Below are 10,137 nucleotides of genomic sequence, written 5' to 3'. Positions count from 1 at the left end.
AGCCCGCCCTCCTACAGCTAGGGGGATCTTCGTTTTGTGTTGTGGTTAAAACCCCCCCCCCCCTTTTTTTTTTTTTTTTTTTTTGGTGAATCTTAATAACTGACACAAGCAGGTGGCGCTGTGGGCTGAGGGTGAGGCTGCGTAGGGTCCTATCAATGCTCCTTCTCCATCCCTTGGAGCAGGATTTTGCCCATGGATGGACAGCGGTATCTCCCACAGTGGTGCTGCTGACAGGGGCTTCCAAACATTGCCTGCGTCCCTGGAACTGAACGGGGGACAGATGGGGAGCTCCTCCAGGCTCATCTGTGCTTTACTATCTAAGATGGCCTCAGTGTCCACCTTTCCATCAGTTCTTCTTGGGCTTGAGTGGCATACACTGTTATTCATGGTTAAGGTCAAACAGGTCAAGAGGCAGCATTGAAAAATATAAGTATTTGGGACAGAACTCCCTACTGACCTCTGAGAACCAGAAATGACTTGTATAAAGTCAGAACTTTGGGCAGGGAATGGGATATAGGCTGGGGGCTGATGGGTGTGCTCCAGCTTACTGGCAGTGATGTGCCTTGACAACCATGGGCCAGGCCTGGGCCTATGGACTCTTCCCGTTTCATGAGGAAAGAAAGGGAAGAATTGCACTGAACATTCTACTTAGGAAGAGGGTAAAGAAGGATCTGCTCCTGCCTTAGGCCATAGGGGAGGTGCCCCAGATAGTATCTCTTCAGGGGTAGACAGTGACTTCTCTTCATACTGCACAGGTAAGAGGGCAGCGAGCTAACCCATGGGAATTGTACTGTGGGGACCTGTAAGCTGCTTCTGAGAAGTTAGCCTGGAAACTAAGCTCAAGGCAGGGTAATAAAGTATTTCAGGGCGTGCCCCTGCAGTGTGCTCAAGTTTGCAGGTGGTCCTGTGGCCTCCAGGCCAGTGCCTTCCTGTGGGGCAGTGGGGCTAGGGTCACAACCCCTAACATAATTATAGAACCATTGGAAAGGACTTTAGGGTTCTTCAAGCCTTTTGGAAACAGGGGGGCCAGTGCCTTCCTGTGGGGCAGTGGGGCTAGGGTCACAACCCTTAACATAATTATAGAACCATTGGAAAGGACTTTAGGGTTCTTCAAGCCTTTTGGAAACAGGGGCCCAGAGAAGGAAAAATGACTTGCCCAAGGTCATAAAGCAAGCTTACTGGCATAGCCAAGAGTGCCCAGCTTCCTGACTGAGCACATTTCTCCACTGCACTGTGCTAGCAGCTCAGGAGGGCCTCCAAGCCGTCACACTTGGAGGCCTTGGCAGTGTTCCTCACCCACAAAGCTTCCTTCTCAGAGCTCTTCCACTGCCTGATGTGGAAATGGGGGTTAGTGGGGCTCAGTCCTTTCAGCAGGCTGTTCCCTGGAGCCATTTGCTGAGGGGATCTAGACCTCAAGGGGTCCCTTGATGTTAGTGATGTTGGAGAAGAGAACATTACTGGTTTCTACTTTCCTATAAAAGCATTTATGTATATGTTTTATATACCTCATTCTGACACCTGCATGTAAAGTGCAGGAAACCGCTCTGCATTTGATTTAAAAAAAAAAAAAAAAAAAGAGAGAGAGACTCCATGTTGCCAAGTTTTTGTGAGATGCCAGGAGCACTATGGGAAGCTGTGGGTTACCTTGTTAGCACCTGTGTACCAAGCTCTGGCCTTTTCTTCATTCACCCTGGTCCTGTAACTGGAAGGCAGCAACAGCTGAATGGTTGGTAACTGTAGCCTCCACATCCTGAATCTTTCAGTTGAAGGTGCAGAATAGGTGTGTGGGCATCCCCGGAAGGCGGTTGGTCACTGCAAATCTCCTCCCCTTCAGCATTCTTTCCAAGATGGAGGTAGTTAAAGTGAACATCCAGACAGCCCTTGTCAGGGTCTGGAGACAAGGGGGTGGTTGGTGGTGCTGCAGTAGCTGAAGGAGGGTGTGCAGAGAGGGATGGGTCGTTGGGCTGCCTATAGCAGCCTTGAGTTGAGGAAGGTCCTTACAGGGTGACTCTTAGGGCTCCAGAAGGAAAGCTACCAATGCGAGTGTTTCCTGGACTTTTAGCAGGGGATTTCAGCAAAAGGTTCTCAGCCTCTAGGAAGACCCAGGGTGGCCTCTGCTCATGCCCAGACATTGATCTATAGTTCTGCTAGCAATGGGCACTCCAGATTGTCAGTTTTTCAGGGACCAGACTGTGCCCTTAAATTGGACTCCTTGAACTTTGAGAGTGCTTGGGAGAAATGATCTTTGGATTTATGGATTTATGTTGTGCCCAGGACCCCACTAGCCAGATAGCATCATCCTGCCCAAAGGTCACTCCACAACATCCCCTGTGTGCAGAAGCAAGAAGAAACAGGTCTTCTCTCAAGCACTTATAGGGAAATACAAGAGGTAGGGTGACTTGTAGTCACTTCTCCCCATCAGGAAGGTGGTACCCAGCCCTGTGGAGAGAAAGCCCAGGATACCCAGGCTGTAGAAGTGTCAATATACTAGGAGGTAGGGGTGTGGGGCTCCAAAGGAATGATTCAGCTGGCAGGTGGAAGCCAGGTAGGGCAGCTTTGTGGGACCAAGATGAGATCCCACAAAGGGTCAAACCTGTCACAGAGAAGAGGCTGCCATGCTCAGGTGGGATGGGCATGTTCTCTGGAGCAGGCTGGTATCTGCATGAGAGGGAATTAGACTTGGGAGCATGAGAGCTCCCTCTTGTGACAAGTTATGTGGCCTGGGCCTGAAGGTGGCCAGCAATCCCTCTATATTTATGTCCCTAAGCCAGGCCCCAAGTCATTTTTTTCACCCTCAGTGTCGTCAGTTATGTTAACTGCTTAATTTATTTAGTCTGCTCAATGGCCCACCACTCCCACGCTTGCTGGGGACAACCAGCCACACAACACTGAACCGTGCTGCTGCTGGGAGTCCAGGGCTCAACCCTACAGCAAGCTTGCAAACTCCACACGTAAGTACAGTCTATATAGGAAGTAAACTCTGTTCAGAGATGACATCTGATCCCATAACTCATCAGGTCTATGTACAAATAGTTCACATATCACCTAATAGATACAAGATAATATTAACAGCAACCACTCTCCTAGATCACTCCACCTCCACCCACCCCCAATACAACCACCACACATTGCATTAATACCCAAACCCATTCCCAATTTGTAAGCTCACAGACACTTAGGAGGAGGCAAATCTAGTTGTGCTGAAGAGTCCCTGGAGCTCTGGGAGCCAAGGTGGAGGGTGCACCCACGGCTTTCTAGTGCCTGTGGCTATGGCTCAGGAGGCTGTGGCCAGGAGCTAGTGAGCAGGGCCAGCCAACAAGGGAGGTAGAAGCCAGATAGCCTAACTCAGGGAGCTATTTCTCAGCATCTCAGCTCTGGGACTCTGCCACCATCTCTTCCCAGCTGAAGTTGCTGTCTAGACCTGGCATGTCGAAAGGTTAGCAGTGGCTGCCACAAGGACAAGAGATTGCTGGGAGCTATTTCTCAGCATCTCAGCTCTGGGACTCTGCCACCATCTCTTCCCAGCTGAAGGTGCTGTCTAGACCTGGCATGTCGAAAGGTTAGCAGTGGCTGCCACAAGGACAAGAGATTGCTGAGACTCCCATTCCCCTGCCTCAGACTCTTAGGCCTGTGACAAGCCACACTGTCCTCCAGGACCCATCTAGCTTTAGGTAAAATGTCTCCGGCTTCTGACTGAGGAGCCCAGCCGGGTATGAGTGACAGCAGCCACGACATGAGCTTTTTAGAGAGTAAGGCCTCTTTTCAGCTTCTTCCTGTGCTTGTGGGTGATTGCTTGTTGCAGACAAAAAGGATGTTGCCCAGATGTTCTTAGGCAGTCTCTAGTAGGATAGTTTGAGAACATGAGGTGGAAGCTCCCCTCACATTGATGTGGTCCCTAGGCTGGGTAAAGCCACCCCCTGGCAGGCAAGCAGAAACCAGCCCATTCCTTGACTCCTGGCCAGTTTTACCACATACTAAGGGACTCTTCAAAATCTATTCCTTCAACCTCCGCCTCAGGGAGGGTGAGACCTGAAGTGGAAGGGGGGAGCAGCACTGTCATTTCACACTCTTCCAGTGCCATGTGGCCACCAGTCTTTGTCTCATCCACACTCCCACTTGAAATCCTCCTATACCCAGCTGGATTGGAGACTTCAGAACCCAGAGGCAGGTTCACCCTGGGATCCTGCCCAGCAGGTCCAGGTCACGCTGATTACTATAAGCAAGAGCCTCCCAGAATCCCAATGCCAGGGAGTTCCTGAGTGGTCCCAAGTAACAGAATCTCCCTGGCCCAGAGGACAGGCTTTTTTTCTTCTTCACAGCTTTCAGACAAGTCTTGGATTTACAGAAAATAACCAGGCCTCAAAACGTGTGGAGATATGCTTCCCTAGTGCTGCGCCCGCTCGCCTCCTGGGGAGGTAGTAGGGATGACTTGTTCTGCTTCTAAACAAGATGCCAATCCACAGGAAGCCTGGACGGCCCTGCTCATAGCAGTGATGAGGCACAGAGGGGGCAATGCTGGTTGTGGAACACCCCCCTGCAGGGGGCTGGGCTGGGGCTAGGGGGGTGAGTCCCGGGTCAGGCCGTACTGCATGCTCACAGTGTGGTCCAGCTCCTCCAGCTCTGCAGGCAATGGAATGCCCAGCTCCCCCAGGTACAGGGAGAGGGCCTCAAAGGAGTCCTCCAGTTTTGAGAATGCTGGTCTAGAAAGAAAAGCGGTGAATTAGAAGCAGGTGGAATATGAGCAGGGCCATGGGGTGGTGTGTGGAAGGAATTCAGGCCTGCGGCTCATACACATTTCCTGGTGTATGATCTCAGGCAAACCCCTTAACCTTGTGCCTCTGTGAGAAATGGGCATAATGCAATGTTACTGTTTCCTCAGAGGGTTGCTGTAAAAATCAAAGGTAACACTGTGAGATGGCTAGCTTGGCCAAAGGTGGTAGCTTAAAAATAAAATAGAAAAGAAGCCCCTCCCATGTCTTAGAGAAAATGCAATCATCAAAGGTAGGATTGGACTAAGTGCCTTTTTACTTTTTTTAATTTTTAAATTTCTTTCTAAGTGCCTTTTTAAAGAAGATTTCCAGTCCTAAGACTTGCTGTTTCCACACCAATGGATCTGCCCAGGAAGTATTACAAAGACTCAGCAGCTCTTCTCAAAGAGAACAAAAACACCAGACTCCTAGTGCCATGGAAATGGCTTGGCTTCCCTGGAATCCTATGACATCTCAGGCTTACTTCTCCTCCTCCATGTTTATGCTTAAATGTCAGATTACCTTGATGAGGCCTACTCTGACAACCATATTTTAATTTGCAACTAGTGCCCTAAACAATCTTCTTTACTCAGCTTGACTCGTTTTTCCATAGCATTTGTTACCTTCTAATATTCAATATAATTTATAGTATCTATTGTTTATCATTTCTCCTTGTTAGAATGTAAGCTCCATGAGGGCAGGCACCTTTGTTTTGTTCACTGCTATAACCCAAGTGCTTAGAACAGTGCCTAGCACAGAGTACGCACTCTCTGTATTTTTGAATGAATGAAAGACAGGCATTTAGAATGACTGAGAAGGGATATTGTGTAGCTTCACAATTTTTCCTCAAGCTCTTATGTTGGTATTATTGAGGATCATGGTCCTTTGGCATAAAAGGAACACAATATAGATTCTCCCACCAGAAAATTTCAACTCTAGAGTGGACCTTTGGAAATCATTTTTAAATAAAGATTATGTGCCAACTGGTTATCCTGGGAGGGTGGAGTTGGGGATGAGGAGAATGTTGAGGGGCATATGGGTTAGGGAGGATTTTAGAAGACTAATACTTCCTATGCTATATAATTTGGTGATGTTTGAACTTGTTTTTTAAAAGAAACAAGATTTTTGATAGCAGAAAAAACACAAGAATTCTAGTTTTCTAATGCACAAACTTGAGAAGACCTTGGGTAACCTTGTAATAATGAAAGTTATCACCTGAAAAGAATAAAGCTTATTTTATTTTATTTTATTTTTTTAAAAAAGATGACCGGTACGGGGATCTTAACCCTTGACTTGGTGTTGTCAGCACCACGCTCTCCCAAGAGAACTAACCGGCCATCCCTATATAGGGATCCGAACCCATGGCCTTGGTGTTATCAGCACCACACTCTCCCAAGTGAGCCACAGGCCAGCCCAGAATAAAGCATATTTTAAAAGACTTCTTTAAAGAAGAAATTAGCTAAATACATAAGCTGCACACTGTACTTAATACCTATCATAAACAGAAACTGGAAAAAGCTGAACATCTATATTATGTATATTAAATATGTTCAGACAGTCTCTCTCTTTTTTTTTTTTTCCTTTTTGTCTTTTTTCATGACTGGTAACGGGATCACAACCCTCGGTGTCACGCCCGTACTGTAGACAGTCTCTCAATAGAACTTCATGCTGTAAACAAAAATGATTAACAGGAAGACTGGGTAGTAACATTGAAAATGCAGTATGAGGGCCGGCCCGTGGCTCACTCGGGAGAGTGCGGTGCTGATAACACCAAGGCCCCGGGTTCGGATCCCACATAGGGATGGCCGGTTCGCTCACTGGCTGAGCGTGGTGCTGACAACACCAAGTCAAGGGTTAAGATCCCCTTACCGGTCATCTTTAAAAAAAAAAAAAAAAAAGAAAATGCAGCATGAAACTTTTATCTATTTACTATGAAAAATGTATATATGTGGAGATAGACAGGGGAACAATGAAAGACAGTTACTGTGTTAGAATGGTTTGGGTGAATGTTCTTCTTTCAAACTTTCTTTTAATGGCGGTGTCTGTATCTTATCCAGATCACTGCTACTATGCCTTCATCTCCCTCTCTTCCAACCCAGTATGGCTGACAGCCACATTCTTGAATTCAAAGCTTTTGCCACCCATGTGCCTGGGAAGGGCTTAGAGATGATGGCCTAAAGCTGGGGCAAGTATCACAGGACACTGTGAGCTGGGAGAAGGGTGTGGAATACCAACCTGCTCTCAGGCTCCAGTTTGCAGCAGATGGCAGCCAGGGGGAAGAAGGCTGGGGGGCAGTCTGTGGGGACAAACTTCTCCCAGAAAAGCTTCACATTGAGGCCAAAGTCCAGTGTTCGTGGCAGACAATCAGGATCCGCATAAACCTGCCCAATGATCTGTAGGGTGAGAAGAGAGCTGATCAGGAAGATTACAGAGCCTGCAGATATATATGGCAGGGGAAAGGGATGCTGGTGTGTGGACATGAAGGACGGGTAGAAGAGGAAGTGGTAAAACCTAGATTAGAGAGCTGTCTCCTACCCCATCTCTCCAAATCTTGCTAATCTGGACCTGTCTCTCTAATGAGTCTGGTTACTGAGGAGGGTTTAGAAGAGGCCACACTGCAGCAGAAGCACAATGTTCCAAATTGACATCTGGAGGCTGGCAGCTTCCACGCATCCCACCCTGCCCTTTCCATGTCCCCTCGTGGCTCTGTCCTGTGCCAGTCAAGGCTCTGTGAGGTGAGGTGTTGGGTCTGATTCATATCTGAAACCCTTTGGCACCAGCTTAGTGCTTTATACTCAAAAGATACTCAATTTATATCAAAGAAAATAATTTTCTTTTTTTTTTTTTTTGTCTTTTTTTGAGACCAGCCACACCGCACTCAGCCAGTGAGCTGGTGACCGGCCATCCCCATATAGGATCCGAACCCACGGCGGGAGCGCCGCTGTACTCCCAGTGCCGCACTCTCCCGAGTGCGCCACGGGCTTGGCCCTCAAAGAAAATAATTTTCAAAACAACTTCCCTTCATTATTCTAACTGTCCCTTATGTTTCCTCTCCTCTACCAGTCATAACTTTGTAGGAATTACAAAGTTTTCCTGAAACTTTGAATGGGTATGTTTGACTGAATGCTTTGAGATATACTGAGCCATGCTGCCACTCTATGGCTAAGCTCTTAAAGGCAAAAATCTTTCCAAGGTTCACTCTGTATCCCATGGTACCTGGCACAGGACAGGCTACTTTTCTTTGTTGGGCTTAGGATGGGGGCACCACCAGGGCCCAGTGAAGGGGTAACTGGGAAGGGTTACTTTTGGCACAAGAGCTAGATGGACAGCCACATGAAAAATCTGCCTTTCCTACTGAAATTCTGAGTCTCACCTGCCCCTTACTGGCCATGTAACTAAGAGCAAGCCACTGCCCCTTTCTGAGCCTCAGATTCTTCACCTAAAAAAAAAACCTTCTTATGGGACCAATGAGACTTAAATGTGGCAAAGATGTGAAGATGCATTGTAAACTGTAAAATCTTACACCTATGTTGGTTTATGACAAACTGTTCATCCCTAGAAGAAGGACCCCCAGTTGTGAAGCAGGGCAGAGCTGGTAGGCCTCCTGCCTCAAGCATGGCCTCTGTGTCAGAGCTCACCTCACAGAGAACGATCCCAAAAGAGAAGACATCCACCGTCTCATCATAGCTTTTTCCTTGGGAAACACAGGAGAACAGGCTATTAAGTTTATGTCCCTAATAGGCTCTGTACTGGGTCTAGGGTCAAGCCAAGCCTCAGCCAAGAACCAGGGCTAGAATAGGTTCTGTGGGTATGCCCCCAAGGCTGCCCAGGACAGGCACCACCTGAAAATCATCTTTCCTCAGCCCTGGGTGGCCTGCCTTGGAGAGACGGCATAACACGACACTGCTCAGGATAAAACTGCATGGTATAGCGGGCCAGGGTTCATCTAGGCTCTGCCATTAGTCAACTGTATGCTCCTGGGTAAACCACTGGACTTCTCTGGGCCTCAGACTCCAAAAAGGGTTGTATCAGACCATCTCTGAGGCCTTTACAACCCCATACATTTCAAGAATCCCAGCCAGCATTTTCAGCTGGTGTGAGCACTATCCACCAGGGGGCACTACACTTCAGTTCTCAGCATGGAGAGAGAAGAAAAAGCAAAGCTAGGGCAAAAATAGCTTAACTTTTAAGCTACCCTTGGGGCAGAAAAGCCACAGACTCGCCCTGTGCCCAAGATAGGATATTGACCATTTTTCATCCCTGACCTTAGGACAGGAAGGACTTCGCCTTCCTGGCCTGGAAAGGGATAAAATCATCCAGCCCTCAGCTCTGGGTATCTGGCCCTACACTTCACAGGCCCCAGGGCTCTGCGGCAAGATGTGACCTTTGCCTCCCCTCTGGTGGGTATCCCCTCCAGGGCCAAGGGATAAAATCATCCAGCCCTCAGCTCTGGGTATCTGGCCCTACACTTCACAGGCCTCTCCTAGAGCTCCCAGGGCTCTGCGGCAAGATGTGACCTTTGCCTCCCCTCTGGTGGGTATCCCCTCCAGGGCTTCAGGACTCACCATTCAGCATTTCAGGGGCCATCCAGTAGGGATTTCCCACCACCGTGTAGCGCTTCTTGCGGTCACTCTTGCGCAAGGTGCGTTTCTTGGTGGTGGCCTTCTCCACTGGGGGCCTTTTCCTCTCTTCCACTATGAGCCGTGACAGCCCAAAGTCTGCTACCACCACAGTCTTGTCCTGGTAGGACAATGGCCAGGTCAGGACCTGGTGGGGATGTTCCCAAACCTGGCCCTTGGGTGTGGGCATAGGCATGAGAAGCACTGAGAAGGGGAAAAAAGGTGCATGGCAGAGTCATCATATCCAGTAGACATAGCTCTATCCAGTAGACATGGCTTGGCACTTGTTTCTAACAGTCTGGTATCTGTGCACAACAGATTCCCAGCCCACAAGGGTGTTCACAGTAGAGCCACTGGAGCCCTGGAGGGTAAGGCTCTGGAAACTGGAGAGTGGAACTCAGAGATGGGACAGGAGATTTCTTTTGGTTTGTTTTTTTTTTCTCTGTCCTGCCTTGTTCCTAAAAAGATTTGAGGCAGTGGCTAGAACCAGGATAAGACAAAGACAAGGTGGAAATAGAAGTCAGTGGTGGGAGCTGGGAGAGATAAGCTCTTCAAATAGCTACAGGGCAGTCATGTGGGAAAGGGATTAAGATTGTTTGGTGTGGGTCCAAAGGGCAAAGCCAGGGCCAACTGGTGGATACCCAGGAAGCCACACTACAAGTCAACAGGAGAAACAACACTGTAACAACCACAGCTGAGGGGCAGCAGGAATAAAGCTGGCCTTAAATTGGTCACTACAAATTTACTTGCTCTGTGGTCTCAGGCTGAGG

General features: G+C 48.4%; 1 protein-coding gene across 1 annotated transcript; it reads right to left on the bottom strand.

Annotated features, from left to right (window-relative positions):
- Nucleotides 1-3,504: 3,504 nt before the first annotated feature.
- On the bottom strand, nt 3,505-9,557 carry LOC103608211 (LIM domain kinase 2-like). The gene is made up of 4 exons (XM_008592663.1): nt 9,314-9,557; nt 8,387-8,442; nt 6,984-7,141; nt 3,505-4,700 (listed from the first exon to the last, which is right to left on the bottom strand). Exons 1-4 carry the CDS (start codon nt 9,555-9,557, stop codon nt 4,556-4,558), a joined length of 603 nt encoding a protein of 200 aa, XP_008590885.1. The 3' UTR covers nt 3,505-4,555.
- Between the last annotated feature and the right edge of the window lie 580 nt (nt 9,558-10,137).

This window comes from Galeopterus variegatus, unplaced genomic scaffold, assembly GCF_000696425.1.
Source record: "Galeopterus variegatus unplaced genomic scaffold, G_variegatus-3.0.2 Scaffold8153, whole genome shotgun sequence".
Lineage (NCBI taxonomy): Eukaryota > Metazoa > Chordata > Mammalia > Dermoptera > Cynocephalidae > Galeopterus > Galeopterus variegatus.
The sequence above is the reverse complement of the archived record's forward strand: the minus strand, read 5'-3'. Positions and strand labels throughout refer to the sequence as shown.